Source organism: Henckelia pumila, chromosome 2 (genome assembly GCF_033568475.1).
Source record: "Henckelia pumila isolate YLH828 chromosome 2, ASM3356847v2, whole genome shotgun sequence".
Taxonomy (NCBI): domain Eukaryota; kingdom Viridiplantae; phylum Streptophyta; class Magnoliopsida; order Lamiales; family Gesneriaceae; genus Henckelia; species Henckelia pumila.
This window is the reverse complement of record NC_133121.1, coordinates 162,016,772-162,034,325: the sequence shown is the minus strand read 5'-3', so window position 1 is coordinate 162,034,325 and position 17,554 is coordinate 162,016,772. Positions and strand designations below refer to the sequence as shown.

Genomic DNA, 17,554 nt, shown 5'->3' with positions numbered 1-17,554 from the left:
TCATAAAATAATATATGTATGGTATGATGATTGCATTGCATTGCATCGATGGCATAAAGATTCCAACGTTGTTTTATCCGCCGCAAAAAGCAAAGCAGGCAACGGCTCGCAAAGACAAAAATACCGCCGCAACAGTCAACAAATTCATGGTAAAATCTGATGGGTCCCACTGCACAGAAAGAATTACAGCCAAAAAAATGATTGAATAAGGAAAGGGAGAAGATGGACCCCACCGGCGAGCTGGCGCATTCATGCTCCCTTTGACAGACTGTTTCTTCTTCACACTCCCTATATTAATCGCCTCCTTCCCCTCCGATTCTCTTTCTATCTTTCTTTGGTTTGATCTCTTTTGCCGATTCATTTTCTGGGCTGGGTTTCGATTCTACGGCAAAAGATTGAATTTTTCTGTTTGATTGATATCCATGGCTGAGGAAACCAAGAAGTCGTCGGCTCCTGAAGCACCGAGTGCTGCTGAAGAAGTGGTGTTGTGCGATGTTCCGGTGGCGGAGAAGCCCACAACAACCGTGGTGGAGGAGGCGCCTCCGAAGCCGGAACCTGAAAAAGTTGAAGATCCGCCCAAGGAGGAGGCCGCGGTAGAAGGAGACACGAAGGAGAAAGACGAGGGTGTTGGGGAGAGCAAGATGACTGAATCTGCTTCTTTCAAGGAGGAGAGCAACAAAGTTGACGATCTTATCGATCCAGAGAAAAAAGCTTTGGATGAATTCAAGCTTTTGATTCGCGAGGCACTCGAAAAGCATGAATTCACCAAGCCGCCTCCTGCCAAGGAGGAGGAGAAGAAAGAGGAAGAGCCGAAAACAGAAGAGGAAGAATCAAAGCCTGAGGAGAAGATAGAAGAACCCACGAAGATCGAAGAAAAAACGGAATCTTGCGAGGTACCCGCTGAAGTTCCGCCGCCGGCACCATCGGCGGATCCGGAGCCCGTGAAGCAAGAGCCTGAGCTGCCGGTGGAGAAAAAGGCCGAAGAGAAAGCAACCCCACCACCACCTGTTGAAGAGACCAAGGCTGAACCATCGGCAACGGTGGTTGCCAAGGTAGAAGAAAAGGTGGAATCCGTAGTCGAAGAAATCAAAGAAACCATAATTCATGAAGTCACCGCCCCTACCCCGCCACCATGTGAAGAACCCGCCATCGCCCCTGTGAAGGAGGAGAAGCCCGAGGAAGAAGAACCAGCTGCGGCGGCGGAATCTTCAACACCACTTCCACCGGAGGAGGTCTCCATCTGGGGTATTCCTCTTCTAGCTGATGAAAAGAGCGACGTGATTCTGCTCAAGTTCTTGAGGGCCAGAGACTTCAAGGTGAAAGAAGCCTTCTCCATGCTGAAAAACGTGGTGGGGTGGAGAAAAGAGTTCAAAATCGACGAGTTACTGGAGGAGGAAGGGATCGTGGAGGGGCTCGAAAAGGTCGTCTATGTCCATGGAGTGGACAAAGAAGGGCACCCCGTCTGCTACAATGCTCTCGGGGAGTTCCAGGACAAGGAATTGTACAGCAAAACCTTCGCTGACTCTGAAAAAAGAGCCAAGTTCTTGAAATGGTACATTCAGTTCTTGGAAAAGAACATCAGGAAACTTGATTTCGCCCCGGATGGTACCTCCACCATTGTTCAAATCATCGATCTTGATAACTCTCCTGGACTCACTTTGTTCAAGAAAGAGTTTCGCCAATCCACAAACCAAGCCCTCTATTTGCTCCAGGATAATTATCCTGAATTTGTGGCCAAACAGGTACTGCACAAATCATTGATGTGTCTTTATACAATCCCTTCAAATTATGTTCACTTTGACTTATTATACTGCTGGTTATTGGTGATGTGAAGGTGTTTATCAATGTTCCATGGTGGTATGTGGCTTACAATAGGATGATCAGTCCATTCTTCACCCAGAGGACCAAGAGCAAGTTTGTGTTTGCTGGACCCACCAAGACTGCAGAGACCCTATTCAAGTCTGTACTTTTGAGTGGATTTGCACATGCTATATTTATGGTGGTTTTGTGACATTGATTGAATCTGTGATGTATCAGATACTTGGCACCTGAGCAAGTACCAGTTCAATATGGTGGCCTTAGCAAGGATGGTGAGCAAGAATTCACCACCGCCGATGCCGCAACAGAGGAAACTGTTAAGCCATCTTGCAAACATACCATTGAGCTGCCTATCACTGAGGTGGGCTAGTTTTTATAAATGGTAGATTGTTCTTGAAATCTTTAAAACGGTTTTTATTCTAATGCTGGTGTGCTTGTTTTTTGGATTCTACAGGCTTCCACATTGGTTTGGGAGGTGAGAGTGGGGGGCTGGGATGTCTCCTATGGAGCCGAATTCGTGCCTAGTGCCGAAGGCGGATACACTTGGATCGTGCAAAAGTCGAGGAAGATTGGACCAGCCGACGAACAAGTGATCGGATGCAGTTTCAAGATCGGGGAACCGGGCAAGCTCGTTCTCACCTTCGACAACCAAACTTCGAAGAAGAAGAAGCTGATCTACAGGTCCAAGATCAAGCCTTCTGATTGAAATCTATGAATATTGCTGCAGATTGAAGGGAAAAAAGGGATCCTTTTGTATATTCACATTCTTTTCTGATTGTTGTTAAAACATAGTTTTGAGTTGGATGTCTGGGGGAGTCATTGTTTCATAATTGTTTGGTTTTTTCTCTTCTTGTTGAACCTTTTTTTTTTTTTGGAATATATGAATGTGTGGTGGAACAATTTGGAGTGGCAAAAGGAAATGTGGACAGGAATTTGTGTAAATTGTATAAATCTGGTTTTTTGTCATTTGCTTTGTCTCTTTTCCATGGATTTTTTTTTTAATGTTAAAAGTAATTCTTCTCTTGCATGCCATATTGTCATGGTTAAATATTTAGGACATTGTTATTTTTTTGTTAACCTTAATTTGATCATTCCAAATTCCAAGTCTGTAACATGTGAAATATGTCAGAAAGGCCATCTGTTCCACCAATATTTTTTCTTCTGCAAATGGTTACTTCATATTCTTGGCGTTTCCATAAAAAGTTAACAATAATAATTTCTTGGTAGCAAATATCCATGTAGAAGTAACAAAATGTCACTTTTCTTTTTAGTATAAATAAATGGTCCCTCGACCCTCATGGAGTCTTAATTACTGGTTTCTAATTATTCTCTACTACCAATATAACAAAATAAAGGCCAAATTTCCCTAATGAGTGTCCAATGATCACGAGTTCAATTATCTCTATCAATATTTTCTTGGATAAGTCTATTGCACAATATTTATTTGGTGCAGTTTATCTGAATAATTTAATTTGCAGACGATTGAATTAGTATGAGATTTACAATTAACACCAAAAGATAGCGTTGCAGATTTCATTGTCATTAAACAAGTAAAGGCTAAGAGGACAAAAAGAAGACCACAAGCTGGATTTAATCATTTTTGGCGTGAATCATACTTTACCTTTCAACAACTTATCTTGTTTATCGTCACAATATTTTGCTTCTCCACAAGCAATACACGGAAAATATTATGAATGTTTACTTTAATTTGTATTTTAATAAAATATTTAGTCTTTCTAATTTCAGATAGTTTGTAGAATATATTAAATTAAGAACTAGACGATGCTACGATAAATAATGTATTCGAAAAATATAATATAAGAATTTAACTAAAGGGAGACCAAATTTAATTCAGATGAGAATTTTATTATAGTTAGATGTGGAACTTGAGATTTTATTATAAATTTGAAATCTTAATCTCCAATAAATTATAAGTCATGATACGACAAGGAATGTTGAGAAAAATAATCTCCTATAGTTCTCACGTCATAAATAATATAATAAGTTTTTTTTTGAAACGATCTCACATATCTTTATCCGTATAAAAAATAATATTTTTTGATGGATCATCCAAATAAAAGATCCGTCTGACGAAATTGACCCGTGAGACCGTATCAGATGAGTTTTTGTGATAATAATAATAATAAGAGGTATTGGGACAGTTTGCATGTGCGTGTGGGTTTTACTTCATGTCGTCTTCCTCCCCTACATTTTGTCTTTGGATCCCTCAATAAATGTTCACGTTACGGCTGTGGAACTACCAACTTAACAAGCCCCTCTCTTTATTAATAGATTTCAAATTTCTCAAAAATCGAATAAATATTTACGCATTTAACATTTTGTGAACAAAAAAAAACACCTAATGCAACCCCTTGTATGGGCCGGTCTTAAGATTCTACAATAGAATCCTCCCCCATCATCTAATCTAATATAATAAATAAGTCATGCGAGAGACGAGATGCTACCCTACCTACATTGTCCTAAAAATGAATTATCAATATCAATACATGTGAGATCTACGTTATTTCAATAGACCGTACAATGAGATGGAGCTATTACCGTAAGAGTAGCATGAAATTTGCCCAAGTCTTGCATATATGTACTCAATAAATAAACTCAGCTACCCAACCTCAAGAGTTACATAATGCAACAATGAAAGTCCATAAATGCAGCACAAAACTTACATGGTATAAGGATTTATTACACAACTACTTGACGAGTTTCGACGACGCCCCATTGATTCAAATAAAAAATTTCTAACACCAGGACATGACATGACACAAGATAAAATGTTCATGTGAAACTCTTCTTTTACCTACCAAACAAACTCAGTGCTAACACACAAGTTTAGGTTAATGCATGCAAGGCACCACCTTGAAACGGTACAGTAGCTTCTTCTTCTTCGTGGTGGGGTTATCGACCGTGAGTAGTATCTTGCCAAGCTCGCTGATGTTGAAGCTATTCGACACTACTGGTGCATCTGTTGGAGCCATTCTTCTACTCTTTTGTATTATTACCGTGTAACCGTGTTCATCCTTGGGCACGTATTCTGCACTGTAGCTCACTTCCCAGCCCACAACGCGAAGCTCCCAAACAAGGATGCATTTCTGCAGATTCAGTAGACATGTTCAACAGCTATTAGCCACATTCCATTGGCTTAAGAGTTTTTTTTTTTTATGGGATTGGCTTGAGATTTTGAAAGCGATTCCCAACAATATTGTTTAAAGCCAAAAGTCATAATAAGTTCAAAACCTATGATGAGAAAAACCCCATCTAAATATGAGATATTAACCTGAACTTGAATCAATTTTGTCATCAACCACCAAAAAATTATGTACAGTGACTATATCAAATAGTTGCTAATGTATATTCTCCGGTCTCCAATATACAAACGCAAAGAGAAGTGTCCAAAAAATGAAAACCAAAATGGTAATAATCATTTAAATTGAATGATATGATGCAGATTAGATATCTATGATAAACGTAAGTAATTCATAAACAAACCTCATTGACAATAATTTCTACAGTTTTCTTGGTAGCAGGTTTGACAATTATCTCTGCCGCTGGATCATCCACAGTGAACTCTGGGTTGCATTCACAGATATCTACACTAAGGCCACCGTACTGAATGGGGACTTGCTCCGGAGAGATATACCTGTCATGCAAAACCAGTTTATTGCAACCGTAAGCAGACATAAATCTCTAAGAAAAGCCAAGTTAGTATTCGTCACAAGATAAGAAAAAAAGACAACCCAAAAACTTTTTTTACACTAACTTGAAAAGCATTTCTGCTGTTCTTGCTGGACCAGAAAATATAAATTTGCTCTTCGTGCGCGGAGTCAAGAAAGGACTTATCATCATGTAGAAAGCCAAATGCCACCATGGAACGTTGATGAACACCTTTTATAGGAGGAAAAGAAAACGGGAAACGAGGCTCGTTAATATCATTTCACACCAAATCAAACTTAATTAACATATGCAGCCATGCACACCATAAAAAAGAATAAATTTGCTAATTAATAGGTCAATCTACAACCGGTAATGGCGAAGGATTGAAAGTTTTAACGTGGTGCCCTGAATTATAACCGACGGTAAAGGTGTAACCCAGACTTTTTGTGGTTACTTTACAGTCCAGGGACAATGTTTAGATTCTTATAAAACAGGGGATAGTAGGAGCAATTGTTGGTGCCAACTTGTAGCTCAATGAAATCACCCATGTTATCTACACTCTTATATCAATAGTAGAACCAAGATTAAACCGATTATAGAACTGATCTTCCGCGGTTGTAACCAAAACCTCATGGTAATAGTACGATTTAATGTAAAAAGCCGATTCGTGATGTTTCGAGTGAGGTGAGGCATAGCCAACCACATGGAAGTCTACCGAATATCCAAAAAGACAGTATCACATTTCTCCTCTAACCAACAAGTGAATACAAGAAGAAATAAAACACTTTTGATGAAGGACATATAAGATGACCAATGATGGACTTTCACTGCTTATCAAATGTAGCAAAGCATCTGGCTAACTTCAGCATCAGCTATTCATAAACCACAACCGATCATTCGTTAATGTTTTCATGTTCTTAATAGACAAAAAAGCAGCATAAAAGCAACAAAAATGTGGGCACAATTGCACCTGTTTGGCCACAAATTCAGGATAATTATCCTGAAGGATCTGCAGCGCCTGTTTGGTAGCAATGCGAAGCTCTCTCTTCCCTGGTCCAGGGGAGTTCCTGAGATCACTGACTTGAAATATAGTGTTGATTCCACCAGGGCTAAAATCCAATTTCCGAATACTTCTCTCAAGAAACTGGATCCTCCACCGCAGAAATTTCGTTCTTTTCTCCTCATCTGAAAATGTCTTTGCGTACAAGTTCTTGTCCTGAAACTCCCCATACACATTGTAACACACGGGGTGTCCCTCCTTGTCGTGACCGTGCATAAACACCACCTTTTCAAGATCGTCCCCCAAATCTTCCTTCACCAGCTCGTCTACATTGAAATCTTTCCTCCATTGTATGGTGTTCTTCAGCATGGTGAAGGAATCCTTCACTTTGAAATCGCGGGCTCGCAGAAACTTGAGTAAAATCACGTCGCTTCTTTCATCTTCCATCAATGGCACGCCCCAGATGAATACTTCTTCGGGTGAGCCAGCGGTCTCCGAGGGCGAAGCTGACCCGAAGAGGTGATTGTTGAGAGCTTCTTGAACGGAGGCTTTGAGTTCTTCTAGCGCCTTTCTCTCGAAATCTTTGAGATCCGAAACCCGGTTGCTTTCTTCTTTGAAAGAAGGTGTGGACTCCGGGGCCTTCTTCTTTTCGGATACTTGTCTTTTCCCCACTACCGGAGATTCGGACTCCTGCGGCACCTTCAAAGCAGCGGCTAGAGGACGAGATAGGGAAGACGGTCGAACGGCCCCTTGTTCTGTGACATGCTCCACCGCCAGCGGCGGTTCGGGCGGCGACGGCTCCAAAGGCGTGTCTTTTTCCACCACCGTGACTGGAATATCAGCTGCAGGTTGGGGTTGTGGGTCGCTCTGCAGCTCGAGTCCTACCGACGCAAGCGGCGGCGGAGGAAGAAGGGCTGCCTCTTCTGGCATAGCAACTGGAGGGGTCATGACCTCTGCCATTGTTCAGTGGTGGTAATAGAGGAAAGTTGGAGAAAAATATACGAGATCGATAGATGGATAAAGATGCAGCAATAAGTTGCAGTGTGTTTTTTTGTTTTGACAGGCGATTCTTGATGATTATCTCCAAATATATGTCAAATTTAGGATGATAAATAATTATAGCATGTTATGTATATATGTCAAGAGTTTAATTTGTTTGTCAATAATTTTTGGGACGAACACGTTAGTGCAGTTTATTTGACTAATATGCCTCAGATTTATCCATACCAAAGACAGGGGATGCCAGTTTCGAGAAAAATTTAGGGCAATAATGAGATGTTTATCTTAGGAAAACATGAAGAAGAAGTAGGGGCCCTGTACAAATCTATCGGATTCCTATGTTTTTTGGTCGTATTGGCATAAAAGAGTGAAATGGGTCAACACACACAAACACAGAGATTCAATTGTCATACGGACAAGATCACACATACACATGACCATGCATGTCTGTTTGGATACTCAGGGAATCCTATGTCGATTCTATTTTCTCGCTTCGGCCCATTAACTTTATTTGGGAAAGACCCACTTTAGAACTTGGAAATGTTTGGTTCACGTGGATGTTTCAATTTGCGGAGTTGATTGAAGCACTGATCATATACAACCAAACCAACCATACAATTTTTATCCAACTACGAAATTTGTTTATTGATTAAAAAAAAATAGAAAGAAAAGAAAGAAATATATACGAGCTTTCATGTTCTAAGTCGAGCTCAACTTTAATTTGAACGAAAACTTTTTTAAAAAAAATATTTGAGTTTCAAATCAACCTCGAGCTCAAATATTTGACCTAAATTCAAGTTTTAAAATTTCCTATGTTTGACATTTAAGGATGTAAATGAACAAAAGTAGCTCTTGAGTTATTTGAAGTTCGATTCGATCAAAGTATTTTTTAACGAGACTTGTTTAAATAAACGAAATAAACTCAAACTTTACAATAGTTTAATCATTAGTTCGTGAATATGTTTGTTACTAGACTCGTGAGTTATATTTTAATTTTATATTAAAAAATGATAATTTTGCTATTTGATTATAGAGTTTACACTTTTATTCATGACAAATATATAAAAATCTATTAAATTTATTTATTATAAGAGCATTATAAATTTGAAATAAACTCAAACTTTACAATAGTCTAATCATTAGTTCGTGAATATGTTTGTTACTAGACTCGTGAGTTATATTTTAATTTTATATTAAAAAATGATAATTTTGCTATTTGATTATAGAGTTTACACTTTTATTCATGACAAATATATAAAAATCTATTAAATTTATTTATTATAAGAGCATTATAAATTTGAATAAGAATATTGTATTTTAATAAATTAATAAATATTTAAATTTATAATTTATAATCTATAGCTACTATCGAATAAGTTCGTGGACTATAAATATATTTGTTACATAAAATTCAAACTCAGCTCAATTATAAATCATTCAAACGTAAAAGTATTCACGAGACTCAACTCATGAATTAGATCCTAATCTATGCTCCGTGAAATATACAAACTTGAGACGGCCACAAAATATTTACCGTGATCTATATAAATTTCATTTTGTTTTTTTTATTTATAAGCAAGACGGCGTAGCCAGAAATTTTTTTCACATTGGACTGACTCATCCGATAAAACAAAAACATAATGTGTTGAAAATTGTTCCTCACTATTCGATGTACTAGTAGCTTTTGGTTTAAAAAATGAAAACAAGTTAATTTTCTTCTTGCCTCCTTGAACTTCCATTGAAACAATCAACATATTAATGCATATGAAGAGTTACATTAACTCCAATCTCAAGTCTTGAAATATATATAAGTGTGGAGTTAACATAAACTAATGAATATAAATTTTTTTTTTTCATTTCTAGTGCTTTAAAAATATTGATCGAACTCCAAGCATTCACATAAATTATACACAAATGAAAACAATAATTTATTTATGATCAACTCATTTCAACCTCATTATTTTATTTTGATGTCTGATGGTATCTCTGTTCTCCTATTTCTTTATCGTTTATATATATATATATATATATATATATATATATATATATATATATATATATATATATATATCTTCACAAATCTCTTTTCTAATGCATTTTTAGTTTTAATTATTTTTCTAATGCACGTTTAATCACTTTTTAATGAATACACTATATGCATTTTAAATTGTAATCGTGGGTTGTGACGTAAATTGGGTTTATAAATATAAAAAAAAACAACACAAATTGCTAAAAAAAAGGCTCAATAACCTTCAAAGTTCAACAAACAAATTTCAAACGCAAATCACAAATCATAAATTGCTAAAAAGAGGCTCAATAACGATATCACATTTACCAACTAATTAAGATTTCCGATTCTCGGCGGCAGTAGTCGAATTCACCACTTCGAAAATGATTTTCAGAATTTCAGTGAGAAATAGCTGTGAAAAAAAAGATGAATATGATTTTGTATTTTGATTTTTGAATCGATGTGAAAGAATGGAAGAAAAAATTAGCACTAGATTTATAAAATTAATGGGCTGAAATAAAAAAATTGATAATAAGCTAGCTAAATTTTAAAATAAATTAAATCCATATATACTACTAATTCTTTTTTAATATAGGGCTGGAGTCCACCTAACCTTTGGCATGGCTCCGCCCTTGTTTATAAATTTTTTTGTTTATTTAAGTTAATCAATATTTTTTTATAAATATAAATAATCATAAACAAATTTATTTTATAAAAAAACCGTTGAATTTTTAATTTTGTCTCTTTCCTAATTTTATAGCTGAACGTCAAAGTCGAAAATTAAAATAAAAAAATTGATTTTTTAGGGAAAAAATCACTATATTATAACAAATAAATAACGATTTTACAAAAATATTTACTAATTATATAATTAATAAAAAAAATTGGCCAGATGGGTTTGTGCAAAATTGCTGGCAGCGATAAAAAAAAAAAAATATATATATATATATATATATATTTATTTATTTATTTATTTATTTATTTTGTAGTTCCCCATCAGTGGTGTAGGATTGCAGTATTTTCGCAATCCTCCACTATTTATTAAATTTTCAAAAATTTTATTTTTAAAATTTAAATTAATAATTAAAAAAATCCATTATCTAACTCATAAGAGTTCTTCAGATGTTAATGGCGATTAATTATTTTGAAATTGGTATTCTTGAAGTGCTAATTATCAAGGAAGCAAGATTGTAGTGAATCACTTGAAAATTCGATTAATTCTCAAATGCTCATATTGCTTGTAAAATTTTATTGACTATCTTCATTTATAATAAGAAGTGAAGAATGAATTTCTCAAAGTTAAAGTTCATCAAAATTTATTTGATCAACTCACAAGAAAATTTGAATTGAATTACTGTGTTAATTTTTCTAAAAGTTAAAGCTTGTTAAAAATTTTATCCGATCAACATAAGAAATATTGAATTGAGTGATTATATTATCAATTGTGGAAAAAAATACTGAATAATTTGATTATACAAACTATATTAGTAATTTATAGCTCTAAAACTGTAAAACGATTTATTTTTTTGGTGATCGTTTTAGACATGTTTGATCTGATTATTAAGTTATAATATAAATATTTTTTACTATTGTGAATTGTTTGTTTGTTTTATATAATCTTTAATGTATTAATTTAATTCAAAACTTTTTTTTACGAAATTGAAAGAATATGAACAACATTATGATTTAAGGATATATATATATATATATATATTTTATATATATATATATATATATATATATATATATATATATATTTTACATTGGACTCATGGGAAAAAAAATAAAAATGGATCGAACCTGCACCTACCAGTATTTTCTTATGTTATTATTATTATTATTATTATTATTATTATTATTATTATTATTATTATTATTATCATCGAACCTGCACCTACCAGTATTTTCTTATGTGATTATTATTATTATTATTATTATTATTATTATTATTATCATCATCGAACCTGCACCTACCAGTATTTTCTTATGTGATTATTATTATTATTATTATTATTATTATTATTATTATTATTATTATTATTATTATTATGTTCAAGATATGTCTTACATATTAAATACTATCATATTTGTACACACACGATGTGTGTGGCGAAAAATTATTATTATTTTTAATTATACTTAATTTCAATAAAAAATTAACAAATTTATAGTAGAAAAAATAATTTTTTTTGGGTTAAGAATGGTAACCATAAAAAAATAGTTAAAATATCATTGCTTTTATTAGCTATTTCTCGCTATATTAATTTTTTTTAAATAATTTGGAATTTGAAAATAGATAAATAAAGAGAAATTATTATTAATTTTGTGTGGTCATACCAAAAGACCAAAAAGTTTCTATAAGGTCTTCTTGCTTAATATATAAACTAGCGACCGACGCACACGCGTTGCGTGTGCAACGCGTGTGCCATAAAATTTTAAATATCATGATTTATATGCGTGTAATAAATAATTTATGAAATATTTGATTTAATTATGTTAATTTACAGAACCAATAAAATATGATAAAAAAAATATTACAAATAAATGATGTCTATGGGTGAAATAAAATTTTAAGAATTGAAATGTTTGTACGAAAATATCATAATTATATACACAACACATTTCATTAAATTCAAGCCACAAATGACTCATATTACTGGAATTTATTCATGAAAGTAATAGTACGTTTCAAACAATCAGTTTGAAAACACAAATCAGGTACCGGACCTCAAGGTAATCGGGCATAAAACCCCATACTCAAATAATTCGATCCGTGTCCACCCCTAACCGTGTGCGTTTGCCATCGGAACCACCAAGTCTTGTACCGACTTAGCATCATAAATATGGAAGAAACATCTTATTCATTTGACCTGGTGTCTCGAACAAACAACCGACTAAATTATATTTGGGGAGAAGATGGATGGATGGATCCACAGCACACCACAATCTGAATCCTAACATAACTAATTCAATATCTTAAAAAACAAAGTAATAGTACGTTTCAAACAATGAGTTTGAAAATAATATAGGCATAAAAATATGTTTAATTATGAAGAAATAACTACAATATTAATCCATAGACAAAAGCTTCACATAAAAATTCAATCTTCGACATCTAAAAAACTAAAAGCCCCAACTTAAGGCAACACATAAAGAGCAAAAGAGAAATAGAAGACTATAAACTGTTGTCATAGGTTCTTCAAATCTTATTTGAGGTTTTTGAAGGGGTAAAATTTTCGGAAGCCCACATAAAAAAAATGTACATTTATTAAAGAGTCTAAGAACAAAACAAAATATTCATATGATAGAATTGAAAATCAACACAAAGAAATAAAAATTTCAAAGCTTCGCTAATTGCTTTGTGCTCAGGAACCATGACTTCAATGGAATAAATAAGCCTGAAAATGGGTTAGAAGTGTGATTGTCAGCAACATACAATCTGTCATCCTTAATTAAATAGTAATAGTAAAATTACAATATACGAATAAGAGACAAAGTCACGAACGTTTCCGATGATAGTTTCTTTTGTTTGATATCCTGAATTAACTAATCTTGCTCAATGTGATCATGAAATTATCAATCATTTTTTGGAGATCACCTTCAAATTTTCCCAAATTATTGTTTAAATGGTGCCACAAAAAGAAAATGTTATTGCATTTCACACAACCTTAGTAGCCAATAATAGACAATTTAAAAGAAAAAAAGAACAAATAGTATAGTAACTTGTGTTGTTTCCATGTACGGAAAATAATTGACTTCCGTTCTCCCTCATTGTTGTCCCATCTTTCAATATTTAAACTGCAATATCCCAAGTAAAAAGTATCAATATGAAATCTATCTATAAGATACAGTAATCATTCGTAGATTAAAGACACATATTACTAAAATACCACAAAGAAAGTTCGAAGCTGAAAGGATTGAAGGTGATTCCAGTAGCAGGAAACTCAACCAATTATCATGCAAACTGTTCTCTACCAATCCTCTTTTTTCTGTAATTTATGAACATCAATGATATACCTAGTATGGAATGCCATGGTAATTGGACGATTGAAGGAATAAGTGGAGTATTAGGTGGAATTTTTCAGTTTGGATGATTTTGAATAAGAAGATAGTTAAAAGCATAATTACTCATTTGTTGTCATCCGCTACCACCTCAAGGTGTTCAGAGTGAATTCATGTTGGTCAAATTTCATAAGAATGATTTATTTTTTTAATGTTCAATCGGCAGTTAAAACGAAACTAAAATTCAATAAAACAGATAAAAGTACACCAATCTGTTAGTGTTTACCATTTCATGATCTAAACTGCCTTCCTAGTCTCCACTCGGAGCCCAAATAAAGATACTAACACATACCTACAACTTAGGTTCTGTGAAATGTTGGATACTTTGAATCCCCAATGAACCAACTCAGAGTGATATGCAGATTCAGGATACACAGATATATGCCTACACACATAAGAAATTAACCTGATCGTCTGAGAATCTTTTTGAATGAGATGATAATGATCCAGATTCCTGAGCTTTCTGTTTCACCGCTGGGACTTCTCTCTGAAGACTTTATCCGTCATCACCAATTTCTTTGATCCATCCGACAAACACATCAACTTCACACTCTTGTTTGATAAACTTTCTCTTCAATTTCAACCTCTATTTAGCCACAACAAATCGAAACCTGTCCCATATCTACATTGGACACCATTCGGTCCAAGGTTCACAAAACTTCCATCTATGAAAAGTCGTATTAATGCTCAAAGTTGTTCTCAACATCTATTCTTTTATGCATCAAAAAGTATTACAAATTCAATAAAGAAAAGATAAATGAAAATTTTGACATGAAAAGGGTGTTATAGCTTCAAATTTCCTAGGAACATATTACTAATTTGATCGTGCAAAAATAAACGAACATAATATTAATCAAAAGTGTCTCACAACTTCAATCCAATACTGAACTGTCCTTGCGAAAGGATTGCTAACTCGATAAAATAAAATCGGAGAAATCTGCATTTGAGGTGAAAATAAAATAAAGGGAACAAATTTAGCACGCAAACATTGACGTCCTCTTTCAAAATCATGATATTGAATAAAAGAAGAGCAATGTATGAGGGTGAAAATAAAAGAAAGGAAAACAATAACAGAATCGTATGAGGGAAAAAAAATAAACATTGGATTCCAATTTCTAAATCCTTCCATTGTTGACTACCATTTTTAGCACATTCCTCTCAACATGTCCATCCCAATAGATACACTCAAACAATAAATAAAAAAAATTGAAAATCAAATTAAAATGGAACAAATACTGACAGAATATTGAAGGAAAAAAATATCAAACCTTGAAAAATTGGATGAATCCAAAGTCGGTCCAAGTTATGAGAGGTGAGTGTGTGCTTTATTTCAAGATTCTTGATTAACATAATAAGCATGTGTTTGAATCAGAATATTTAATTTAAAGAAGATTAAAGATATTGCATTTCATGTATCAAATATCTAAACTCTCATGATTAGAGAAATAAACAAAATAGAGTAATATAATAGTGTACGACTTAACATAAGTATTAAAATATTCAAGAAATTGAGGATGAGAATTATCAGTACACCCAAGCTTGGGATATCTGGCGGTTCTTTGTCCACTCTGGTTCCTAAACAAAATATGTAAATAATATGTGGTTGCATTACTATAAGCGTAAATATAATAAATAACAGACGATGAAATTTTTCATCGGAAGGTATTATGGCAAAAACATTATTATGATTAATTTCAATTTGAAACAAATATAGGCACCACATTGATTAAAGATAGCAAAATACCAAAGAAGACCATCAACCAATGAAATCCACAAACACACTATCAAAATCTATATGGAAGATTTTGCCAAAAAAAAGTTAAATTAAAAATATGAAAATGACAAATAAATCTAGCAAACAATTAAATTAAAAAAAAAACGGTAATAGTCAAGTGTGTTGATATTCAACATACCTAAAAAAATCGGCAATACTGAAGAAGTCTTGGCATATAAAAAAATTGATTGGAACACTAAATAGTTCACCATATGTACCTGGAAATCAACCCTTTCATGGTATTAAATCCTTTGAAAGTAAAAACCAAATTAAAATGACTGTAATCCATATTGATGTTATGAGTAAAAATCGCAAGCATAAAAGAATTGATTTTATTCATTATTTGAAAAAGAGTAGATTTTGCAACATTCTCAATTAACGAAAGAATTCAAAGTTAGAGAAAATTAATAACGTAGATAATAAATTTTTAAAGTAAAATATAAAATTAAAAATTTAAAGAAACAAATCAGATTTGAAATTCATAACTTAAAGAATCAAAAACAAATATTGGAGGCTACATTACCTTGGGTGCATAAATGGTGACGACAAAGATGATGTGTTGAGAGGAGAGGAACGAATATCACGATCTGAAAACAATCCATACAAAAATCAGAAACGAAATCATAATATAACATAGACGGAGCGCAGAGACAGAGCACTTACCTTTGGTGCAGAAACGGTAGGGTAAATATGATCACGATATGATAAAAATCTAGAGGAGTAAATAAATTAACCGTGTTTGTTTGGATGAGAGGTTTCAGGGATAATAGGCTGATGTAGAAATCAAATTAACCGTGTTTGATTAAGTTGCTTTTACGTGTGGAGAAGAAAAGCGTTCTCACTTCCTTCATTTTCTCCACCTAATTGTGATTTTTTTAGATTTGTTTCAATTATTTAATCTCTTAAGGGAAATAAATACAATATCAAAAAACATAAACATGCGCTTCAAAATCTCCAAACACTACAACACTTGAAACATTGTCCAACAAACATCCTTTGGAGTTTTTTGCATAGAGTTTCATCACCAATTATCCAACTATATTTGTAAGGATTTTGTTTAAATTTACAGGTCAAATATGTTTATCCATAAGCTATCCAAGATTATGCGCATAATCTGGATTTATGACATGGTAACAACAACTTGGAATTGAATGTTATCTAAATTCTGTCAAGAAACCGCAATTGAATATTTGAAAATATACCTTCTTTCCACGAATAACAACACCAGGCTTTCCTTGAATCACCATATACTTGTGGTTTCCCAGGTATAATCCAGTGGTAGCAAGAAATTCAGGCTCCTTTGCAATGTTAGAAATCTCCTTGGGTTTGAACGACATGTAAACAGCCACATAAATGTCATTAACAACATGATTTTTGAAAGTTTTCAAATTGAAGCAACAAAACGGCATAAACCAAATTTGAATTTGAAAATTTCAAATCCAATTCACATATTTTTCTAACCAACAGTTAAGGAGGATTAATTCAACAACCAAATTTTATGGAGAAATTTTGTCAAATAGTTGATGATTTTAAGGGTAAGTTGATGAAATATTAGTTAACTTGAGCGATGAATATTTAATATTTTTTTGATGAAAATGATGGCAGACCTTATATATGTGTTTTGCTTTGGAAGATAACGGTAAAAAGATGGTAAGATGAAAAGTTACATGCAGTGGTAAATGGGAAGTTTTCGTAGTGGGTTGGCACATAAAAACCTGATTGATTATTTTTGGAGAAGATAATAGTGGATACATTTTTTTACCCACATTGTGACACAGTACATTATGGTTATTGAAAGAGGATATTATTGAAAAAATGACATACATACACTTCAATAAATTAGTCTGTGGCTCACATCTTGTAGAAAATATTAAGAGATAGTAAAAGATATCAACTTGGAATTGTTAAATAAAGTATTTTTTTTTTTATTTTTTGAACTCCCTACCTATGAAAAAACCTTACGTGATGATGTTCACGTGGATGTTGTCTCTGTTGGTATGTAGTGGTTGTAGAACTGCAAAATACAAATATTTTTTATGATGATTTGTAGTGTATTGAAATATTTGATAATGTAGTAGGTGTTGTAGTATGAATGATGTTTCTTACGACGTCAATATCATGATCGTTAGTGCGTCTGATTTTTTTCCTATCACCATAAATAACATGTCAATTAAATTATGTATGTAGATAATAAATCTTTTCACATAATTGTGGTCTGTATTGA

At 33.4% G+C, this 17,554-nt stretch overlaps 2 protein-coding genes and 1 long non-coding RNA gene across 3 annotated transcripts; 1 reads left to right on the top strand and 2 right to left on the bottom strand.

Annotated features, from left to right (window-relative positions):
* The first annotated feature begins 287 nt into the window (after window positions 1–287).
* On the top strand, window positions 288–2,795 carry LOC140883510 (patellin-3-like). Its single transcript, XM_073290008.1, has 4 exons — window positions 288–1,742; window positions 1,835–1,959; window positions 2,038–2,179; window positions 2,273–2,795. The coding sequence occupies exons 1-4, from the start codon at window positions 423–425 to the stop codon at window positions 2,522–2,524; spliced, it is 1,839 nt and encodes a 612-aa protein (XP_073146109.1). The 5' UTR covers window positions 288–422; the 3' UTR covers window positions 2,525–2,795.
* A 1,668-nt stretch (window positions 2,796–4,463) lies between these two features.
* On the bottom strand, window positions 4,464–7,750 carry LOC140883511 (patellin-3-like). The gene is made up of 4 exons (XM_073290009.1): window positions 6,458–7,750; window positions 5,594–5,718; window positions 5,323–5,473; window positions 4,464–4,925 (listed from the first exon to the last, which is right to left on the bottom strand). Exons 1-4 carry the CDS (start codon window positions 7,445–7,447, stop codon window positions 4,671–4,673), a joined length of 1,521 nt encoding a protein of 506 aa, XP_073146110.1. The 5' UTR covers window positions 7,448–7,750; the 3' UTR covers window positions 4,464–4,670.
* Window positions 7,751–15,348: 7,598 nt separating this feature from the next.
* Window positions 15,349–16,091, bottom strand: LOC140879422 (uncharacterized). Its single transcript, XR_012149413.1, has 3 exons — window positions 15,994–16,091; window positions 15,854–15,917; window positions 15,349–15,548 (listed from the first exon to the last, which is right to left on the bottom strand). It is a non-coding gene; the product is annotated as an uncharacterized lncRNA (long non-coding RNA).
* Between the last annotated feature and the right edge of the window lie 1,463 nt (window positions 16,092–17,554).